We start from the raw sequence: 23,585 nt of genomic DNA, 5'->3' as shown, positions 1-23,585 counted from the left end.
GTTGTGCTGATGTAATAGTCGAAAGCTTGACTCTGTTTTCCCCTTGCTACAATAGTACCCTTTGCCTCATGTCATCTACATTTTCTACCACTCCTTTTTGTAACTCCTTACTGTTTTCTGGAGTGGTCGAGCATCTTCCTGTATTCTCAATCCCATCTGATATCTGGTGATTACCTGTACTTCTCACTTTGCATCTTTGTTTTTTCTTCGGAGTTTCCCACCTTTGTTCCTCTTCAACAGAGTGCACTTCTTGCACTTCCTGTTCTTGTGGTTGTGTTTTTTTTGTAATCTCTATTTGTATTCCTTCTTTCACAGAAACGTCGTTTACATCTTCTGTTTTAGTTTCTCTTTTCAGCCACACTTGTTTAACCGCCTTTTCGACCTTAGGTTCCTTCGGGCATGTTTGATTGATATGCCCAAACACATTGCATATACTACAACAATACGGTTTCCAGTTATATTCGAAGGACACTTTGTAGGCTCGCCTTTGGTCTAACACTACTGGTATGTCTGTTGGGTATGGGCACTTTGAGTCAATCTCAATGCAGAGTCTTGCATAGGATGTTCTAGCCATGTTCTCTGTAAGACGGTCTGTGAACATAGGTATTCCGATTGCACTCCCCACTTGACTGAAGCCTTCCTTATTCCACATTTCCATTAGTAAACCTTTAACCACAACCCATATCGGAATCGTCTTGAGTTCTCTCGTCTCAACCTCTACGAATAGTCTCCAAGGCCTTATCACAAACAGTTTGCTTGCGATGTGAAATGATCCACTTTCTAGGACGGCTATTCGCTCATCTTCCTTCTCAAACTTGAATGTAAACATTGTGTCACCATAAGGTTTCATAATAAAGTTCTTTAATCTCCAAGTTCTACTAACCATTTCTTCCACATAGTTGTAATTTAATCTCTTCCCTACAAACGACCCAACTACCAAATTCTCAAATTTCTTGTTGTATGCTGTGAATTACGAACTCTGGACATGGATGATTGGTTTACCATTGACTATAGTCGGTGGTATGAAGTTCAATTCTTCTCTTCCAGCAGCTTTCTTCCCAATCACATCAGCCCATGTGCTTCTAGTATTTGTATTTTTGGTGCTTTCTCCCATTTCATTTCTCTGAGTACTCCAGGTTTACCCCCTCTACTGATACTTCCAAATCCCTATGAGCATCACAACCTTTCACCACTCCAGTAACAATGGATGAAGCATCCACTCCTTTTTCGCTATCCAACATGGCTGTTCGAGTTTGCACTACTCGATATTCAAAGGTTGCATCTACCATACCTTTACTAGCTGTGATGTTCGTGAGTGGCTTACTTGCTTTCAAGTTATGCTTGTCTCCAATTTTGATCATTTGATTCTCAGCAACCGAACCACCTTGTTGAACAGTTTCGTCTTCTTCCACATCTGGTGGAACTACTGCCTTCAAAGTTTCATCAACTTCTGAACAATCTTCTACCTTCTTCTCACCCCCTTTAGCTTCATAATCGAGGACAATATCCAGAGCCTCCTCCTTTATTTCGCGGCCTTCTTGGTTCGTCAAACTCCCATCAGATCTAGCTTTTATTAGATCTAGCCTTTTTCTAAATCTCTCTCCAGCGAACCTTCTCCGTACTTCTTGACAAGTATTGACTTAGCAAATTCGATTTCCTCATCCTCACTTGTTGGGGTGTTGCTCTCAATCTCGTCTTCCTCATTGCACTCCTTAACTGGTGTGTTGAGAATTGCGGCTGCTACATGCCTCAATTCTTTCGAAATTGGCATGTTTTTCTATTTTTATTGGCTAATAACTGAATTATCCCTCAACCCTAATGTCGCCCATTAGAGTTAATTTTTTTTTTGATTGGGAAGCAGGGTTTTTGAGAGGTCCCTTACCCCTATATTATTAATTAAAGTAAACTTGTAATCTAGTTCCAGTTACATTCTCTCACATTCCTTTCCTGCAACATCCTCAAATATAATTTTTTTTACATCCTCTGCAAAGGAACTAGGAATTAACTCAATACAACTAACTGCAGGTATATTAGTAGCTAGTGCATCTGCTAGTCTATTGGACTCTCTAAACACATGTACAATATCGAAATACTCAAACTCAGCTACCAATCTTCGGATGCTTGCCATCAAAAAATGCGCTTCCCATGGGTAGGCCTTTTTCATAAAGGCTACCACGCTTTGTGAGTCTGTTTGGGCCTTTATTCTTCCGATATTATGGGCCTTTGCAAGTCTGAGCCCTTGTTCTAAACCGTGCAACTCAATTAAATCAATGCTGCTGTAGTCGGACTTCCCATGCGCAGTAGCTAACACTGACCTAGCTTCATCTCTTATGGCAGCAGCCCATCCCCCCTCAGTATTTTGCATCGTCCCATCTGTATTCAAGTTTTGAATAATAGTTGGTGCCCTTTCCCATTTGCACTTGATCCCTCTTTTTCTCTTTTCTTCCACTCTCATATTCCACAATTCCATGAACCTGTGCGTCTCTAGTCCTCTGTCCATTTTCAGCTGCAGTGAAATCAGTTTAATTCTCACATCTTTGACAATCAGCTGAACCAATGTAGCTGCTATCCGATATTTTCTATTGAAAATTTGGTTATTCCTCTCCTTCCAGAGCCAGTAATAGTGTCCTGTAAACATGAGTCTGAGTGCATCTTGGTATCCTCCATTACCTTTGCTCTCTGCTACTACCCATTGCACTTCCTGTTGCCAGCTTGCTGCTCTTGGTCGTGAGTACCCACCATGCTTCAGCAGCTCAGCCCAAACATATTGACCATACAAACACTCATAGAATAGATGGCTCTCAGTTTCAAACTCCCTCCAGCATAATACGCACAAATCATCTCGTACCACCTTCCTCTCTTTCATTTTCATCAGTGTCTTCATCCCTTCCTTCAGAGCCATCCACGCTATGAACGAATGTCTCGGAACACGGTTAGTGAACCAAATGATATTGTGCCAATGAACTGGGATTTTGATGTTTCGAATACTCTCATATGTCTCTTTCTGTGTGTATTCCCCTGTATGTGAAGATGCCCAAACCAATTTGTCTCTCTCCCCTGATATCTGTACCTCCCCCAACCTGTTAGATACAATGCCCGAGAGATGGATACCAATGTAGTTAGGTACTCTCCATTGGCCATTTTCGATCATTGGTGCTACTGTTGACTCCATGTTGCAATCCGAGCTATACCTCAGTGCTTGTGGGAAGTATTCAGTAAGGATTCCAGCTGGGTGCCAGGGGTCCAACCAGAACTTTGTTTCTACTCCATTGCCTATCAGGAGCAATGCCAAATCCCCCGCATCTTTCCGAAGCTTCAGAATGTTCCTCCAGCTCCAAGAACAGTCCTGTGGTGGCTTGATTTGCCATAAATTCCTACCCCTTATAAGATTCCTCTGCACCCACTTCACCCACAAGTTGTCTTTACTGCTGACAATATTCCATATATGCTTCATGTTCGCTGAACTTGATTTGCTTTGGCCAAGTCGCGTATCGCCAACCCTCCTTCATCATAAGGGTAACATATCTCCACCCACCCAATAAGGGCATGCGACAATGAGCAATCAGTACCATTCCAAAAGAAGTTCTGGCATTTTTTTTTTTTTTTAGGTTGGTAAGCGGGGTTTTTTTAATTAAGAGGTCCCCTACCCCTTCGTCATAGAGGAAAAATAAAAAATTTATTATAATCTTAAGTACTCTTTCCCACTAGCATCTTCATACACTATTTTCTTTATATCTTCAGAAAATGAGCTAGGGATGAGTTCGTTCTGGCATATTCTGTTTAACTCCTCAATTGTTTTCTGCGGAATGATAAACGACGAGAACCAATACACACTCAAGCTGTTCAAGACTGATTTAATGAGTTGAACTCTTCCAGCATACGAGAGAAAGCATCCTTTCCAGCTTTGCACCCTATCTGTCAATCTACTAATCAACGGAGCACAGTCTCTAGAAGTTAGTCTTGTTATAATGAGTGTAGTCCTAGATATTTTATAGGCAGTGTACCTTCTTGGAACTGCAGTCTTGCTTGTACTTCTGTAATAACACTAGTTTCCATTCCAGTACAGAAAAACTGGCTTTTGTTTATGTTAACCTCCAACCCTGTACACTTCTTGAATATTAATAAATTCTCTTTCAGACATGTTGCAGTGCCAATGTCTCCATACATAAAAGCAATTAAATCATCCGCAAATGCTAAATGAGTTATAATTGGGTCATTGCATTTTTAATGAAGTTTGAAGTCACCATTTCTCACAGAATTCATCATAATCTCCGAAAACAAATCCATGACAAGCACGAACAGATATGGCGACATGGGGTCTCCCTGCCTTATCCCTCTTCTCCCTTTAAAATATCCATAGGGCGCCCCATTGATTATCATAGAATAAGCTGGTGTCTGAACACATGCTTTCACCCACTGAATAAATTTTGCCGGTACTCCTATTCTTTGCAGCGCAAACACTACCGCCTCCCACCTCACTGAGTCATAGGCCTTTCTTAAATCTATCTTTACAACACATCTAGCCGGGGTGTTATCTCTGTGGTAGTTATGCAGTAGTTCATGTGATAGCAGGATATTGTCTTGTATACTTCTCCCCGGAATAAAAGCCGACTGATTCGGGGATACCACCATTGCTATAAAATGCTTCATCCTCGCAGTTAAAACTTTGGTAATGCATTTATACATGACGCTACAACATGCTATAGGCCTATAGTCCCCCAAAGACGTGGGATTAGTTTCCTTTGTAATGCAAGTGGCATTTACTTCGCCAAGCGTCATACCTGCCCTGAAGAAGTTTTGTACTGCTTTTGTAAAATCATCTCCAATTATACGCCAAGCACTCTTGAAAAACAATGATGAGAACCCATCCTTTCCTGGAGCCTTGTCACTATCTATATTAGATAATGCTTCAATAATCTCGTCCCTCGTCACCTCCATCTCCAATGCCTCTTTCTGTTCATGGCTGAGCTATAATTTCGGAGGTAGCTCATCAAACACTGACAGATCCACTTCCTCCATCAGGTAAGGACTATAAAGTTCTTTGTAAAACTCTACACATTTCTCTCCGATCACCTCCACATCCTCTATAACTGAGCCATCTACGTTAATCAGACAAGTTATCTTATTAACACTCCTTCTCGCCTATACAGACTTGAAGAAGTAAGTCGTGTTACTATCCCCTAGCAAAATAGCTTGATCTCTCGATTTCTGCCTATAACACTCCTCTTCTGCCTTAGATGCTTGAACATGAATTGTAATCACCCTTCTCTCCTTCCTTATCAGTTCACTATTAAGCGGTGTTCTCTGTAATTATGTTTGTACCCATTCGATTTCTTTCTGTGTTTCCTTAACTCTTTCTGTCACATCCCCTATTTTCTCCTTATTCCACTCAATAAGCGCTGCCTTCGTGAACTTAAGCCTTTTCATGAATCTGAACATCGGATTTCCCACCACCTGATTTGCCCATGCCCTTTGGACTATCTCCGTGAACTCATCTTCCTTCGTCCAAAAGTTGAAGAATTTGAACGCCCGCTTCTTGAAGTTTCTCTGAGTGATTGAGTACACTATCATTGAGCTGTGATCAGATGTTATCCCTGGGTTCCTAAACTCTGTCTCCATATCATTAAACTCCCCAATCCACTCTAAGTTACACAGCACTCTATCCAGCTTGCAACTGATTCGATTCTCTTGGCGATTATTCCATGTAAATAGGTTTCCTTTAAATCTCATATCCACTAACGCAGCTGATGTTACACAATTCAGAAATTCCATAAAATTTGGAGGTCTCATCTCATTCCCACCAATTTTTTCGAGCGGACTTAACACTGAGTTAAAGTCCCCCAGCACTACCCACGGTTTATGGATAGTGATGGCTCGATCCACTATGCTCCTCCACAACTCTCTTCTCGACACCATATCAGTACTAGCATATACAAAAGTTACAATAAAAGATTTATTTGTAATTGTATTCACCTCCAAAGTGATGCTCTGTTCCTCCCTTTTCATGACTGTCGCGTTGCATACTCTTGGATTCCAGCAAACCCAAATCCTCCCAAGCTCATTATGTTCATAATAGTGTTCCATATTCCACCCTTGACAGCAATTCCTCATGACATAGTCCTTTTTCTTCTCCTTTACCCTGGTTTCAATAAGCCCCATCATGCCAATATCATGTTTCCTGATCAGTTCTCTCACCTCCACTTGCTTGAACTTCTTGTTGAATCCTCGCATGTTCCAGCACCCTATATTTATCATTTATATTATTGGGATTGTACCACCATGCTGCTCACCCCAGCACCTAACCTCACTCCCACTTTTGCTCTCAATTATTCAGACGTTGTTCTCATAGTTTGAGGACTACTCAGCTGTTGTAGTTGTTGTTCGATATGCTTCCTTTTATCATTGGCCCCATCTGACGTCCTTCCATTTGGTCTATTCATATCTATTACCCTTGCATTTTTATTCTCCTCTTCCTCAGCTGTGATCGCCTCGAAAGTTGAGGTCTGAACTAAATGATTAATTAGTTCGCTTTCAGCTTGCCTTTTCCTGAAACTATGTTTTCTACTTGGTGACTCCCACCCTTCCTCCTCTTCCATTGTATACACTTCTTGTACTTCACTCACTGGCTCTACATTAGAGTTAATTTTCTCACTCTCCTTATTTTGAATTGCCTGTGATTTTTAATGCATTCATTCTAATGCAATCTTGCATGTAGATGCATTCAATCAAGTGTTTTTAATTCATTCTAATGCAAGTTCACACGTAGATGCATTCAATCAAGTGTTTTGCATTCATTCTAATGCAAGCTCGCTTGTAGATGAGTTAATTCATTCAATCAAGTGTTTTGCATTCATTCTAATGCAAGTTCACAAGTAGATGTATTATATCAAGTGTTTTACATTCATTCAATCAATCAAGTGTTTTGCATTCATTCTAATTGATCAGTTCCAAAATATGCGTTTTTATCCTCTTGTAATGCTTCAATTATGTCAAATTATATAATCAATAATGTACAAATCTCATGTTTTTATCATTTTTTTAGGATACAAGCCAAACTGGACCAAATACCTCAAATGACGTGATCTAGAGCCAAAAGGAGCCTAAAAGGGACCTTATGGGACAACTGAGAAAAAGTTCTGAAAAATCACCGGTCAAAGTCAACAGTTAAAGTCAAAGCCAACGGTTAAAGGTCAAAGACAACTCTAGGGTCCAAAAACTCAAAAGTTCAGTAAACACTCCAATGCTTCAAGGACCAAGGACTAAACTCTTTGCAAGACAAAGACTCCACGTTTTGCATTATTCTAATACAAGTTCACACATCAATGCATTCAATCAAGTGTTTTGCATTCATTCTAATGTAAGCTTGCTTGTAGATGCGTTAATTCATTCAATCAAATGTTTTGCATTCATTCTAATGCAAGCTCACAAGTGGATACATTTAATCAAGAGTTTTGCATTCATTCAATCAATCAAGTGATTTTTTTTTGGTAGGTAAGCGGGGTTTTTTAATTAAGAAGTCCCCTACCCCTTCCTCATTGAGGAAAATAAACAAACCAAAGCTATTACAGTCTTAAGTACTCTTTCCCACTGGCATCTTCAAATACAATTTTCTTTATATCTTCAGAAAATGAGCTAGGGGTGAGTTCAATGAAATAAACAGACGGAATAGTAGGTGCAAGGTTATCTTATGCAGGAAGACTTCAGTTGCTTAAGGCGGTATTAAACAATCTGAGTGTATATTGGCTAGCATCGTTCATCATACCACAGAAGACCTATGATGATATCAACAGATTGTGTAGAAATTTTCTGTGGACAGGGCCGGGTTGTGCTCAGTCTCATGCTCTGATAGGGTGGGACACTTTATGCTATCCTTATGAAGAGGGTGGCCTGGGGATCAGGAACTTTGCCACGGTGAATCAAGCAGCTACTATGAGACATGTATGGAAGATAGTCACAAAGGCAGAGAATTTATGGGTGAAATGGGTATATAAGAACTTGATAAAAGAAAGAAGCTTTTGGCTGATAAAAATTCCGCAGGACTGCTCGTGGAGTTGGCGGAATATACTAAAGGTAAGAAAGGAAGCAACAGACATAGTGATCCACCAAATTGGCAATGGACACGAAACTGAATTCTGGAATGAACCATGGTACGCTGCTGGAATCTTACGAAACAAATTTCCTCAAGATCTGTTATGCACATGTCATGTGAATAATAAGGTATCTGACTACATCGAGGAGGGAAGGTGGAGCATTCCACAACATATACATCATCATTTCTCTGAATTTATTGGAGATATTGCACAGGTGGATATAATGGGGGAGGAAGACAGAGTGGTCTGGACTGCCTCAATGCATGGAGAGTATACGCTGAAGGATACATATGAGAGCTTGAGGAGCATCAAACAAACATTGCAGTGGGAGAAACTGGTTTGGTTCTCAAATAAAATCCCGCGTCATTCGTTCATAAGCTGGATGGCGCTGAGGGGGGGACTCAAAACATTACAGAAGCTAAAGGAATGGAAGACTGTACAAGTGGACACATGTGTGCTGTGTTGGCAAGGAGTAGAAACTGAAGAGCATCTCATCCATAATTGTAATATAGCACACTCAGCTTGGAGCAAGCTTCTCCAGAAAATGGGGTTCAGGCGAGTTATTGAAAACACTTGGCAGGGAGAAATCAATTGGGTTGAAAGGGTAACACGAGGAAAAGGAGGTGAACAAGATGGAAGAAGACTTGTCTGGAATGCATTCATGTACTGGATATGGAGGTCGAGAAATGATTGCATTTTTAAAAACAAACACTCGGATGCAAACCAGGTGGTTGAAGTAGTGTTGACTGATGTAAGAACAAAATTATTGGGTATGAATATCATAATGGAGCCAGGAACAACAGCTCAGGAGTTTATGGAAAGGTGGAACATTGATGTAGGTGTGAAACAGAGAAGATGTGAATACCGTAGATGGACGTGTGCAGAAAGAGATATCAATAATCTAAACACAGACGCAACCTTACAAGGCACTGAAGGCGGATGGGCGGCAGCAATTCGAAACGATCGAGGTGAAGTAATAGCAGCCAGCCAGGGAAAATCCGAACAACAGAGCATAGCATTGATTGAATTACAAGCCGTGCATAAAGGAATGGAGATGGCAGTGAGACAAGGTATAACAAAGCTTGAGGTTCAGACTGACTCCACAAATGTCATATCGTTCTTGAGAAAGCAAAGCAAGCATCCATGGACAGCAGAGATGATGATACGAAAGATTCAATTGCTGAGGGACCAGTTCGCACACTTTAAAATAAAACATGTCTACAGGGAAACTAATAGATTAGCTGATGCATTAGCTAGGAATATTCCTTCTGTTAGTTATATAGATTTAGTTCCAAGTTCATTTTCTAAGGATCTAAAGAAAATTATTTTTGAAGATGCGAGTGGAAAACAGTATCAGTTGACCCGAATTTTTGACTTTTTCCTAAAATTATGATTCGGTCTAATAGGATAAGTCTAGGACTATTAACGTGTTTGATTTTTGGCTAAGACCTTTATAAATATACTTGGGTACGTGTATTTACTGCTCTGTGATTTTTCATTCTTTTAAGATACACAACGTTATGACACTTATACATCCATGAAATTAATAACGCGTAAACCAAAAATAATTGAATCAAGATATTCCTACGTTCTCTGAAATAATCTATGCAATAAAGTACAATAATGCGTAAACAAAATTTACCGCACCCTTTTAGAACTCTCCACGCCTCAAGTTTTGGAATTGAGTTTTATGACTGATGATGTCATATGTTAGGTGGGCATTTATTGAATGTGCCATAAATGGCCCGTTAGCGTTATATAAGGGTATTCATTGAATGTGCCATGAATGACCCGGGTATTCATTGAATGTGCCATGAATGACCAGATTGTAGTGGACTGCCCTAAAGAGGAACTAAGGTATTCGCCTTGCGGGTTAGTTGTATTCCTTGAGTGTACGGGAATGTAGGATTGGGTATTCCTTGAATGTTGTAGGAATGACCCAGGGCATTCATTGAATGTGCCATGAATGGCCCGTTAGTGATATGATAGGTATTCCTTGAATGTGGCGGGAATGACCTAAGGTATTCATTGAATGTGCCATGAATGACCTGAGTTTTGTGCCCAAAGAGGCTGTGAAATATGTGTATGAAAGCCCAGAGATGGCTATGATATTGTGGTATTCGGTGGGAGAGAGGCACACAGGAATGTGTGATTTGGCAAATGTGTGGAGTGCAAATCGTGGAGTAGGTACTAAAGGGTAGGTGTATAAGATAAAGTAATTGATTAATTGATAAGAGAAATGGATTTGTTTATACGAGCGTGCTTGGGTTTACCTTTGAATACATATAGAATATCTACATCTGTTATATATACAAGTTCTAACTTTCTTTTGCAGGAGGGTAGGACTTAATAATATTTTGTGCAGGGACGCGGTCCTACCCTTATACCGCGGCGGATATCGGTAAGTGTAATTCAATTATTTAGATATTAAAAGGAGTTATTAGAATGAGTTAATAAAATGGAAGTTAATAAAATGGAAGTTTTGCTTGGGAAGAAACTATGCCGGTTGAGATGACGGAACTACCTGTCTTCCAAGCTGAGAATGATTAGGTTATGATAGATTTAAAGTGTTAGTTGGATAAGTAAAGTTTGAAATGTTTATATATATTTAGTCTACTCATACCAGCAAATTCAATTTGCTGACCCATGTTTGCTTTGTTTTGGCAACGTGGGTGTGTTCTTGGGAACATAGGTGGAAGGTAGTGGAACCGCGGCGTGTGATTGGGATTCGTGCCTGGAGCGGTCCGTTAGTTTTCTTTTAGGTTTGATTTTCTTGGTTGGAAGAATGTAATAACGTAGTTTACTTTTTTCATGGCATGAGGACATGGTAGTGATGAATTTTATTTGGAGAGTTTGGTTGATGTTTTATTTGGAAGGATGTTATCTTAATAAAGAGATTGCGGATAATTGTTGGGATTATTGTTATTTAAGTTGTTTCTTTTATGACATGGCTATTAGGGTTTGTATGTGTAGTATTCTCCGTCATAGTCTGGGTTTTTAAATAAGTGAACCTAGTGATGTTTGAGATAATTATATTTCAAATATTCACTTTGTTATTGTTTAGAAATTCGGGCTGTGACATTTTGGTATCAGAGCCTAGGTTAGCTTAGTGTTGGAAAGTCTAAGTGATCCTCGGATGTGGAATGTGGGTTATAGTGTTGAGAGTTTTGGATATATGTGAATATTAATGGGAGTTTTGTTTGAACTGTAGATCATGGTTGAGACACGACATGGTAATACTACTTGGACTCGCAGATGAACACCCCGTCTGAGATGTCAAGAGTGATTGAATCGGTTTGTTGCAGGCTATGCAGAATAACCATCCAGTTCAGGGAGATCCTTTTGCTAAGCGCAATAAGGAGTTTGGTACTCTTGGTGGGCAGCGATTTACTGGTGTTGGGAATGCGATTGCAGCGGAGTCTTGGATTCAAAGTTGTGAAAATGTCTTTGAGCGTATGCAGCTTACTGAGGTTCAGAAGCAGGAGTTGGCAGCTCACCAACTTGATGACGCTGCTAGGTTTTGGTGGCGAGCTCTCACCCCTAGTCTGGACACTAGAACTTTGACTTGGGAAGACTTCAAGGTTAGATTTGAGAGTAAGTTCATTCCTGAGGCAGTAAAAGAGCAGTTGGCTCAACAGTTCTCTGAGTTGACTCAAGACGGGAAGTCTGTGACTGGGTATGTGACCAAGTTTAATGAGTTATCGAGGTTTGCTCCCTATCTTGTGGATACTGACAAGAAGAAAAACCAAAAGTTCATACGTGGGTTAGAGAGTCACTTGTCCGGCACCGTTAGGAGGTTCAGTTATCTTATATGACGAGTGCAAAGGTTTTAAGTTGTGTTTCTTAGACCGTGTCTTTATGGTAGACTTGATCGTGTTGGGGTTTGAGGGTTTCCATTTCATACTTGGTATGGACTGGTTGACACGTTATCATGTTACCTTGGATTGTGTAAGGAGGGAGGTTATAGTGAATACACCTGGCATGCCAAGGTTGATTCACACCTGTGTTAGTAAGGAGGACTCAGTGATGTCTAGCTTCCTGTGCTCTATAGAGATACCCACGAGGGATATCAGCGATGTGGAAGTAGTGAGAGACTTCGAGGATGTTTTTCAGGAGATTCCAGGGTTGCCACCCAAGAGGGAGGTGGAGTTTCGTATAGACTTGTTACCGGGGATCGCACGGTTTCAAAGTCCTTTACTGAGGTTGGCACCTAAGCTATTGGGCCGAAATGAAAGTGCAAGTCGAGGAATTACTCGAGGAAGGGGTAAGAGTTTAATGTTTAGTGATTTTGTTTTTGGCTTAACCATATCTTTTTGAGTATATGGGTTTGAATCTTTAAGGTGTGTATGACCCGGTTCATACGACCGAAGCAAATCACCATGGGGTTAAGCTACTATCTTTGTTTCCAAGAAGGATGGTACTTTGAGGATGTGTATTGACTTGAGGGATTTGAAACCGGTGACTATAAAAAATAAGTATCCGCTTTCTAGGATTGATGATTTGTTGGACCCGGTTTGAAAGGGGCTAAGATATTTTCAAAGTTTGATTTAAGGATTTGGTTATTACCGGATGGGAGTTGAAGAGAAGAGTATTCCTTTGACTGCATTTAGGACTCGGTATGGGTTGTATGAGTTTTCTGTGATGCCTTTTGGGTTGACGAATGCACCTGGATTCTTTATGGACCTGATGAATCGTATATTCAGGCCCTTTTTGGATAAATTTGTGATTGTTTTCATTGATGACATTTTAGTGTATTCACAAAACACAGAAGAACATAAGATGCATTTGAAGATAGTAATGCAGACGTTCAGAGAACATAAGTTGTATGCTAAGTTTAGCAAGTGCCATTTTTGGGAAGAAGAAATTAGTTTCTTGGGACATGTGGTATCTAGTGAAGGGATTGCTGTAGACCCTGAAAAGGTTGCTGCAGTGAAAGAATGGAAACAACCAACCACTGTCACAGAGATTAGAAGTTTCTTGGGGTTAGCTGGATATTATCGGAGATTTATTAAGAAGTTCTCACTTATTGCAGCTCCGCTCACCAAGTTAACCAGGAAAGATGTGAAGTTTATGTGGACTAATGATTGTGAGAAAGCTTTCCTAGAATTGAAACAGAGGTTGACTACAGACCCAATTCTAGTAATCCCACTAGAGGTGAGGAAAGCTAGTGGTTTTCAGGATGCTAGTGGAACTGGTTTGGGTTGTGTGCTAATGCAAGACCGAGGAAGGTGGTGTCGTGATGCTTCACGACAGTTGAAGATACACGAGAGGCGTTATCCTACTCATGACACGGAGTTAGCGGCAAGTGGTTTTGCTTTGAAGGTGTGGAGACATTATTTATATGGTGAGAAGTTTGAGCTTTACACAGATCACAAGAGTTTGAAGTATCTTTATTCACAGAAGGAGTTGAATATGAGACAACAGAGATGGATGGAGTTCATAAGTAGTTATGACTTGAGATTGATATCACCCGTGCAAGGGCAATGTAGTTGCGGATGCACTTAGTCGATTGCCTGGTGTTTTGACCACTCTTATGGTGCAAGAGTGGAAGAGTTTAGAGACTATAGCCGCTTATGATGTCCGGACTACACCAGATACAGATGAGGGGTATATATGTAGTTTGGAGGTTAGGCCGGTGATTTTCAGTAGAGTGATTGCCATGCAACACAGAGACCGATTTCTTTTGAGTCGGTTGGATGATCTGGTCATTGATATTTTAGATGATTGTCCGTCTGATTCGGTAGTAGATTCTGATGGAGGATTGAGATTTCATGAGAGATTATGTGTACCTGATGATGCAGAGTTAAAGAAGGAAATCTTATATGAAGCTCATCGTTCTCGGTTTACAATTCATCCTGGAGGAACAAAGATGTACCAAGACTTGAAGAGGACCTTTTGGTGGGAAGGAATGAAAAGAGATGTCGGAGAATATATTTCTCAGTGTTTAACTTGTCAGCAGGTTAAGGCAGAGCATCAGAGGCCTTCTGGATTATTGCAGCCATTAGAGATACCGATGTGGAAATGGGAGCACATTTCTATGGATTTCGTTGATGGCTTGCCTAAGTCTCGGAGAGGTAATGAATCTATTTGGGTTATTGTTGATCGTCTAACGAAGTCTGCTCATTTCATTCCTATTGACGTACGTAGAAATACAGATAAGTTGGTTTCCTTGTACATTCGGGAAGTGGTCAGGTTACATGGGATTCCAGTGAGTATTGTTTCAGATCGAGATCCTTTGTTCACTTCCGAGTTTTGGAAGAGTTTTCAGCGTGCTATGGGCACTAGTTTGGCGATGAGTACTGCTTATCATCCTCAGATAGATGGACAGACGGAGAGGGTGAATCAGATATTAGAAGATATGTTACGCTCTTGTGTAATGGATTTTGGTGGAGGATGGGAGGAGCATTTACCTTTTGTGGAGTTTGCATATAATAACAGTTTCCAGTCGAGCATTGGTATGACACCCTTTGAGGCTTTGTATGGGCATCCATGTCGATCACCGCTTGTCAAGGCGGATGTGGGAGACCGAGTATTGCTTGGCCTGAGATAGTGAGAGACAGACATCCGAGCAGATTAAAGTCATTAGAGAAAGGATTAAGACAGCACAGAGTAGGCAGAAAAGTTATGCAGATTTGAAGAGGAAACGGGTAGAGTTTTCTGTAGGCGATTTTGTGTTTTTGAAGGTTTCCCCTATGAGAGGAGTTATGAGGTTTGGCATGAAAGGAAAGTTGAGTCCACGATATATTGGACCATATGAGATAGTAGCCTCCGTTGGTAGTTTGGCGTATCGTCTTGCTTTGCCGCCTAACTTAGCAATGATTCATGATGTCTTCCATGTGTCTATGCTACAGAAATGTGTGAAAGATCCCATCGAGGTTGTCGGCCCAGCCAGAGCTAGAGTTGAACGATGATGTAACTTTTACAGTGAGGCCTATCATGATAGTAGATAGGGATGTGAAACACCTTAGGAGGAGGATTGTAAACTTGGTAAAAGTGCAGTGGAGTGAAAGGGAAAATGACGTGACCTGGGAACTTGAAGATAAGATAAAGACGGATGCACCCCGAGCTCTTTCTCGACGCTACCTTGAATCTGGGGGACGAGATCCTTTTTTAAGGTGTGTATATTATAACACCCGTCTTTTAATTGCTTTTCCTATAATAATATTAATAGTAATAATAATAATAATAAGGTAAACATTTAAAACAAAAATAGGATATCGATGGTTAGGAGGAAAAAGCCCGTAAGCAAGTAGATAGGTTTAAAACCCTTGTTTTACGGGAGGTTTTAAGAAACTAGAAAATAAGGGTTTCTCACGTAGAGTTTTAGGGAAAAAAAAAAGGGGAGAGTTTTACTGAAAAAAGTTTGGATCAAGGAGATAATCTTTTTTCGCATGATGAGAGCGTCGGGCTTCGGGATTTCGATTCGGGAGCCGTTCGGAGTACATTCGGTTTATAACGGTGAGTAGAAGAAATTATTTTACTTTTTCATTAACTGGCGATCATATACTAATTAGTGTTTTCATTAGTTGATATCTCGTTAATCGCTAATAATATCCCAAATGTAAAATACCTGTTAGATCAAATTTTGGAAGTACTACAATTGTATAAAAATTCTAACAAAATCTAAATTTCATGATTTTTATGCTGTGATGAGGATGAGAATATGTTTTAGTAAATACCAATTTCATTGTTTAACTTGATTTGAATAGAATTCTATTACTAGGGTTTGTTTTACTGCTATTGTTGGTCTGTAGGAATTGGGTGGTTGATTGGAAGTGTTTTGTGGTAAGGGGATGAACTAGATAGGTTGTGTGGGTTGCCGGGCAATGACGGGCAGTGGTGGAGGTATGTTATGAACGGTGAGAAGCTTTGAAGCGACCATTAATGGTGTTCAAACAAGAACCCAAACCGTCCTAATTTTTGGTGTTGTTTGGAATGTTTGTTGTGTATGACTTTTGTTGCTGTTGTTGTTGGGTTTATGTTGATGGTTGGGGGTTGATTTGGGTCCGCAGAGGGGGTGATTGAAGCTGGAATCAACCTTTAATGGCGTCGGTCGAAATTTTTTTGCAAAGATAACATAATCAAGTAATTTTTTGGTATAGGCACAGGGTTTTCTCTCCCGAACCAAACCATGGGTTTCTTTTTTGCCATGGATGGCCGTGGTGGCTGTTGTGGTGGTCGGTGGTGGTGGAAGTTTTGTTTGAGGAAGGAGATGAAGCGGTAAACACGATTTGGGCTTGGGCCAAATCGTGTGGGCTCATATGTTTTAAACTTTTGGATCTTATTTTTGGGGCTTTAGTGTAGACTATGGGCCTTAGACTTTGGGCCTTTGGGTTAGAAGAGTTTGGGGATGGTTGACTTTGACTGATTGACCAGAGTTGACCTTGACTGTTGACCAGAGTTGACTTTGACTTTGACCAGGGTTGACTTTGACCAGTTGACCCGAATTTTTGACTTTTTCCTAAAATTATGATTCGGTCTAATAGGATAAGTCTAGGACTATTAACGTGTTTGATTTTTGGCTAAGACCTTTATAAATATACTTGGGTACGTGTATTTACTGCTTTGTGATTTTTCAGTCTTTTGAGATACACAACGTTATGACACTTATACATCCATGAAATTAATAACGCGTAAACCAAAAATAATTGAATCAAGATATTCCTACGTTCTCTGAAATAATCTATGCAATAAAGTAAAATAATGCGTAAACAAAATTTACCGCACCCTTTTAGAACTCTCCACGCCTCAAGTTTTGGAATTGAGTTTTATGACTGATGATGTCATATGTTAGGTGGGCATTTATTGAATGTGCCATAAATGGCCCGTTAGCGTTATATAAGGGTATTCATTGAATGTGCCATGAATGACCCGGTATTCATTGAATGTGCCATGAATGACCAGATTGTAGTGGACTGCCCTAAAGAGGAACTAAGGTATTCACCTTGCGGGTTAGTTGTATTCCTTGAGTGTACGGGAATGTAGGATTGGGTATTCCTTGAATGTGGCAGGAATGACCCAGGGCATTCATTGAATGTGCCATGAATGGCCCGTTAGTGATATGATAGGTATTCCTTGAATGTGGCGGGAATGACCTAAGGTATTCATTGAATGTGCCATGAATGACCACGAGTTTTGTGCCCAAAGAGGTGTGAAAAATATGTGTATGAAAGCCCAGAGATGGCTATGATATTGTGGTACTCGGTGGGAGAGAGGCACACAGAATGTGTGATTTGGCAAATGTGTGGAGTGCAAATCGTGGAGTAGGTACTAAAGGGTAGGTGTATAAGATAAAGTAATTGATTAATTGATAAGAGAAATGGATTTGTTTATACGAGCGTGCTTGGGTTTACCTTTGAATACATATAGAATATCTACATCTGTTATATATACAAGTTCTAACTTTCTTTTGCAGGAGGGTAGGACTTAATAATATTTTGTGCAGGGACGCGGTCCTACCCTTATACCGCGGCGGATATCGGTAAGTGTAATTCAATTATTTAGATATTAAAAGGAGTTATTAGAATGAGTTAATAAAATGGAAGTTAATAAAATGGAAGTTTTGCTTGGGAAGAAACTATGCCGGTTGAGATGACGGAACTACCTGTCTTCCAAGCTGAGAATGATTAGGTTATGATAGATTTAAAGTGTTAGTTGGATAAGTAAAGTTTGAAATGTTTATATGTATTTAGTCTACTCATACCAGCAAATTCAATTTGCTGACCCATGTTTGCTTTGTTTTGGCAACGTGGGTGTGTTCTTGGGAACATAGGTGGAAGGCAGTGGAACCGCGACGTGTGATTGGGATTCGTGCCTGGAGCGGTCCGTTAGTTTTCTTTTAGGTTTAATTTTCTTGGTTGGAAGAATGTAATAACGTAGTTTACTTTTTTCATGGCATGAGGACATGGTAGTGATGAATTTTATTTGGAGAGTTTGGTTGATGTTTTATTTGGAAGGATGTTATCTTAATAAAGAGATTGCGGATAATTGTTGGGATTATTGTTATTTAAGTTGTTTCTTTTATGACATAGCTATTAGGGTTTGTATGTGTAGTATTCTCCGTCATAGTCTGGGTTTTTAAACAAGTGAACCTAGTGATGTTTGAGATAATTATATTTCAAATATTCACTTCGTTATTGTTTAGAAATTCGGGTTGTGACAATAGGCTACAACAGGGACCATGAGGAGAAATTAGGGTTGGGCCTCCTGACGGGCTTGGGCTTCCCATGTTCGCCGAGAACACACGGCCTAAGTTTGTCAACAAATGGCTTATTCCACTAAAGGCCATTGTTACACTACCGCCCTAATCCCAAATTACGTGTCTATGTTTATGGGCTTCATATTATATGCTCGTTGATCTCCCCGTGTTTAAGATATCGAATTTCCGTTGATTAAGTCAAGTTACTGACAACAACATCAATCAACTTCTTATGTCCTCGAGTAGTACCACTCAACCTCATTGTCATGTCAGAATAAATCCACCTGCAGGATTTACATGACAATCTTTCTGAGCTCCTCAATGGGACATCATTAACCCGACTTCCTGCGGGTCACGGATTCCTTCTATAATCAACAACACACCTTACATACAATGTCATTACCCAATCCATCGAGTTTGTTGATTCACAAATGAATCTCACTCATTGATGATTTAAAGCAATGTACAATACACATAAGTGCCCGTTATTATATCCGGATTAAGAGGACAAGCATCCATAATAACAGAGGTGTTTGTTCTCTTATATAGTCAGTATAAAGAGAAACAACCTTATTTGATCATGTTCAATACATACAAAGTGTATTAGTGTAATCATATAGTCAAGATAGACTAATACCCGATTATACTACAGCCGTACCAATAGTTTGTCCAAATCCATCTAGGTTGTGAACAATTACTTATACTTTATAAGGTACTGATGATATGATCTTCTACGTGTCCACACCATATCATCTACAACATAAAGTATTAGACACATGCATATAACTAATATGCATAACATTTGCCCATATGATTCTCATTCAAAATATAAAGAATTAGAGTTAATACAAAAGTAATGCTTTTAGTATATAACCCTATCAATCTCCCACTTATTCTCAAAGCATTGCTTTTTAGTATACTACTAACAAATCTCCCACTTATACTTAAAGCTATGCTACCAAGCATCTGATTCCCATCCCCTCAACATGCCTGTCAAGGGGTCAGCTAGGTTATCTTCTGATGCTATCTTGGTAACATAAACATTTCCTCTTTTCTAGGTGGTACTTGTGCTCAATGTGTTTACTTGCTTACAAGAAGTTCTGGACCTAAACTGACTCTTTGGCTGCCTCAGTGGCTGCCACATATTCAGCTTCCATGGTGGAGTCAGACACGCATTACTGCTTGACACTCCTCCATACTATGGCTCCACCTCACAAGGTAAATACACAACCTGAGGTAGACTTACTCTTGTCCCTATCTAACCCTTCAGCATCCTCCACATTGAGAAGTAGTAAGCCGCGATAGTGTGGACTGTATACCCTAAGGGAACCAAACTATCTGCATGGTATACTAACATATAATCCTTAGTCCTTTTCATGTACTTCAGAATATGTTTTACCGCAGTCTAGTGCCCTTGTCTTCCTAATATCTACTAACCATGCCAACGACAAAGCAGATGTCTGGCCTCGTGCATAACATGGCGTACATTAAGCTTCCTACAGCCGAAGCATAAAAAACCGCTTTCATGTCCTCTATCTCTTTTGGTGTCTTGGGACACATATCCTTTGATAGAGGAACTCCATGCCTAAAAGGCAAGAAACCTTTCTTGGATTTTTACATGTTAGAACGAGTCAACACAGTATCAATATAGGTAGCCTGAGATAAGCACAACATCCTTTTCTTTCGATCTCTTATAATTTTGATCCCAAGGATGTGACCCACTTCTCCTGAGTCCTCCATATCAAATTTCTTTGATAACCATACCCTTATGTCTGACAACACTTTCATATTATTTCCAATGAGTAAGATGTCATCTACATAAAGCACAAGAAATACCATTACGTTTCCATCAAATTTCTTGTACAAAACAAGATGCTCTTGAACTTTTTCAATGAATTCTTTTGGTTGCTCCATATAGTTGGTTTCCTCAAGACTTCCATTAAGGAAAGCTGTCTTGACATCCATTTTATAGACCCACTTGCATCCATTGGGTTTTACACCATTGGGTGGCTCTACAAGCTCCCAGATCTGATTAGAATCCTAGATTCCATCTCAGAATTCATTACCTTTTGCCAAGATTCTACATCTCTATCTTGGACTGCTCCATTGTAGGTCCAGGGATCAGGATCTTGGTTATTAGTGGTTATATCTGAAGACATTTCCAAACCAATCCACCTATCAGGTTGTCTAACAACCCTCCCACTACGATGAAGCACCTCTTGTTCTTGTACGTCATTGGTGACACGTTGTGGTTCCTATTTTTGTACAATTGGTACTGAAGAAGTTTAATGTCTCTCCTCTCAATACTTCTAGAATAATACTACTCGGGGTAAAATTTAATGCACTGTGGGTGAAATAAGATTAATGATGTATAAATTGCCTTCTAATGCACCAGAACAAATAAAATGTTTATTTTTCTTAATGACGATCTTGTCATTTAAAAGAAACAGGATACCCATCCTTAATTAACATAGAAATTGAAAACAAGTTCTTTCTAAAATTAGGCACATAAAGACAATTCTTTAACACCATAGTCTTATTTCTACCAGGAGATAAACAAACATCTCCCACTGCAACAACTACTACTTTCATAGCATCCCCAAAGATAAGGCAATATCTCCAGCACTAAGTTTTTTGGTTTCCTAGAACCTCTACAATGAAATGCAGACATGGTTAGTGGCTTCCGTATCTACACACTAGGTACTAGTAGATAACACCGCTAAACATGTTAAACGGCTAGTGCATGAGACATACCTCCATTATTCTCTTTGTTGAGAAGAGGACAATTTGGCTTCCAGTGTTCTAACTGCTTGCACTTGTAGCACTTTCCCTTAGGCTTTTGCATAGCTCCTTGAGGTCCCATGCCCTTCTTTGCCATGTTCCTATGCTTCTGAACATTATTCTTCTTCTTACAGCTATTAGGCGTAGAAGTAGAAACCTTCTCAATAGCATAAACCTGAACATAACTTTTCTTAAAGAGACTCTCAGCTGACTGAAGTTCTGTCATAAGTTTCGCCAAAGAATACAACCTTTTGTTCATGTTGTAGTTAAGGCGGAACGGTTCAAATCTTTTAGGCAGTGTCATGAGAATGATATCGACCTGCGTTTCCGCATCAATATCAGCTCCAAGGATCTCCAACTCATTCATATAAGCCATCATCCTGAGTATATGATCCCTTACAGGAGTCCCTTCAGTCATAGTTGTGGTCATCAAGTTTTTCATGGCAGTTTGCCTAGCAGCCCTATTCTGGTGTCCGAAGAGTTCTTTGAGATTGAGCATCATATCATAAGCCGCGGTCATGACCTGATGGTGATGTTGCAACACACCTGACATAGATGCCAGAATGTAACACCGTGACATCTCATCTGCCTTGTTCCACTTCTTATATGCTGCTTTCTCCTCTTCTCCAGCAATATCGCCAGTCTTAGGTGGGCATTCCTCATTGAGTACAAATTTGTACTCCTTAGCAGTCAACACGATATCCAAGTTGCATTTCCAGTCTATGTAATTAGGGCCAAGAAGTTTGTTTTCCTTAAGAATAGTTGCTAGTGGGTTGAAAATAACCATTTTGAAAACCTGTAAATCACATAAAATAACTATTATGTAGGGCAAAAACTTCTTGAGTTAATAACAAAAATTAATTAATTAATCAACCCGTCAGCACCCTGCACACCGAGAAGTAGTAAGCCACGATAGTGTGGACGTTTACCATTCTATATTTATGGAAATACTTTTGGAGTTAACTTAAAAATCAATTAATTAACCCGTTAGCACCCTACACACCGAGATGTAGTAAGCCACAATAGTGTGGACCTTTACCCTACCTACATTCGTGTAGAGAGGTTTTTCCTATTAGTTTTACTTCTCGTCAACTTAACAGCACACCACTCGTTAGAGTGGACACATGCCATCTAGACAAGTAAAACTAAAATGCTGACCTTCTTTGGTCCTACAAATAATAGTAGTGACTCCGATGGGGAGGATACCATTACTTGCATCTAAGTGTATACCATTACTCAAGTTCTTAGTTCATTATTTGTAATTAATCCCTTCAGATGGAGAAGTGAATCCAGACATTAATAACTTTATATAGTTGTCCTTTAGAAGTTTGTTTTGGTAATCTGTAATTAGACTCATCCAATATGGAGGAAGGCACTAAAATCGACGCGCAAGTATAATTACATTACCAACAAACCAGTAATGGAGACCGTGGGATTTATACGAAACAAATTCCCGCTCCCACTTAGTTATTTAGAACTGAGGATCTTTCTATTTACTGGTCAGGTCTATGTCCATGTTATCTATTATTCATATGGGCTTCATTTTTAACAAACATCCACAAATAAAAACATGCATATAGAATAAGCAAATATGAACAATAAAATGGAAAATAAATTCCCAACTGTTATGGCCCATATTCATTGCTCTATCGTATTCGCCGAACTCTTTTAGTTGCCTTCCCAAAATCTGGCGAGGTTCGGGGCAGCGCCCTGATTTTTTATTTTTTATTTTTTTAAAGAAATCGTGGCCTGTTTCCTTCTCTGGAAACCTCACGAAATCAACCGCATAGACCCTCGAACAGCAAACAAAAATCATCTCATCTGAGAAAAAAAAATTCTCTTTCTACCATGAAGGGCGCGACCCGCGATCCATTTGTGCTTGTATAAGGTGCATGGCACGCTCACTTCCAGGCGCATTAGCGCAACCCGCATTCCATTTTTGTCTGTCCAAGGCGAGTGGCGCGCTCACTTCCAGGCACTTCAGCGCGACCCATGCTCCAGCGTAAAAATGCAGATCCGGATTTCGACCAATCCAATTCTTGATCTTTTGATCTTTTGATCTTACAATAAATTACATCAATGATAAAAAAACAATAACACGATACATACCATCATTTAAATTACATCCATTGATAATCAAAAACTGTAAATCCAATCAATTTTTCATAAAAACAAAAATCGATCCATTTCTTTTCAGAAATCATTTTGACCATAATAGTTGGTCTAGATGCCAGCAAAACCATGTTAGAACAGTTCTACATCTACCAAAAAATCTACATGCTCTGATACCAATTGTAGGAATCGTTATTACAGAATGCAAATTTCTACAAACTGTGAAACCTACGCACAGCGGAACTAATGGGGTCTCACAATTTTGGATAGAAAACATACCTTTAGAATCGGCTAAGATAGCTCTGAGAATCCAATAGCTATGAATCTGAATCAACAATCAACCCCTTGATCTTCTATTATATTCCTTTCAATAGATTGGACGTTGTGTGGGCAACGATCTACCA

General features: G+C 39.8%; 2 protein-coding genes across 2 annotated transcripts; both read right to left on the bottom strand.

Moving 5' to 3' along the window:
• Positions 1 to 3,679: 3,679 nt before the first annotated feature.
• Positions 3,680 to 6,231, bottom strand: LOC147504355 (uncharacterized). Its single transcript, XM_086605166.1, has 4 exons — positions 5,323 to 6,231; positions 4,782 to 4,968; positions 4,005 to 4,193; positions 3,680 to 3,915 (listed from the first exon to the last, which is right to left on the bottom strand). The coding sequence occupies exons 1-4, from the start codon at positions 6,229 to 6,231 to the stop codon at positions 3,680 to 3,682; spliced, it is 1,521 nt and encodes a 506-aa protein (XP_086461292.1).
• A 14,069-nt stretch (positions 6,232 to 20,300) lies between these two features.
• Positions 20,301 to 21,856, bottom strand: LOC147504354 (uncharacterized). Its single transcript, XM_086605165.1, has 2 exons — positions 21,202 to 21,856; positions 20,301 to 20,437 (listed from the first exon to the last, which is right to left on the bottom strand). Exons 1-2 carry the CDS (start codon positions 21,854 to 21,856, stop codon positions 20,301 to 20,303), a joined length of 792 nt encoding a protein of 263 aa, XP_086461291.1.
• Positions 21,857 to 23,585: the final 1,729 nt, after the last annotated feature.

This window comes from Coptis chinensis, chromosome 4 (genome assembly GCF_015680905.1).
Source record: "Coptis chinensis isolate HL-2020 chromosome 4, ASM1568090v1, whole genome shotgun sequence".
In the NCBI taxonomy this organism is placed as follows: Eukaryota; Viridiplantae; Streptophyta; class Magnoliopsida; order Ranunculales; family Ranunculaceae; genus Coptis; species Coptis chinensis.
The sequence above is the reverse complement of the archived record's forward strand: the minus strand, read 5'-3'. Positions and strand labels throughout refer to the sequence as shown.

Coding starts and splice junctions, on each gene's coding strand:
- LOC147504354 (XM_086605165.1), bottom strand. CDS start 21,856: ATGGTTATTTTCAACCCACTAGCAACTATTCTTAAGGAAAACAAACTT. Junction 20,438..21,201: donor TACTTCTACGCCTAATAGCT/GTAAGAAGAAGA, acceptor AAATGTCTTCAG/ATATAACCACTAATAACCAA.
- LOC147504355 (XM_086605166.1), bottom strand. CDS start 6,231: ATGCGAGGATTCAACAAGAAGTTCAAGCAAGTGGAGGTGAGAGAACTG. Junction 4,969..5,322: donor CACAGAAAGAAATCGAATGG/GTACAAACATAA, acceptor CCGAAATTATAG/CTCAGCCATGAACAGAAAGA. Junction 4,194..4,781: donor ACAAAACTTCTTCAGGGCAG/GTATGACGCTTG, acceptor TAACTCATTTAG/CATTTGCGGATGATTTAATT.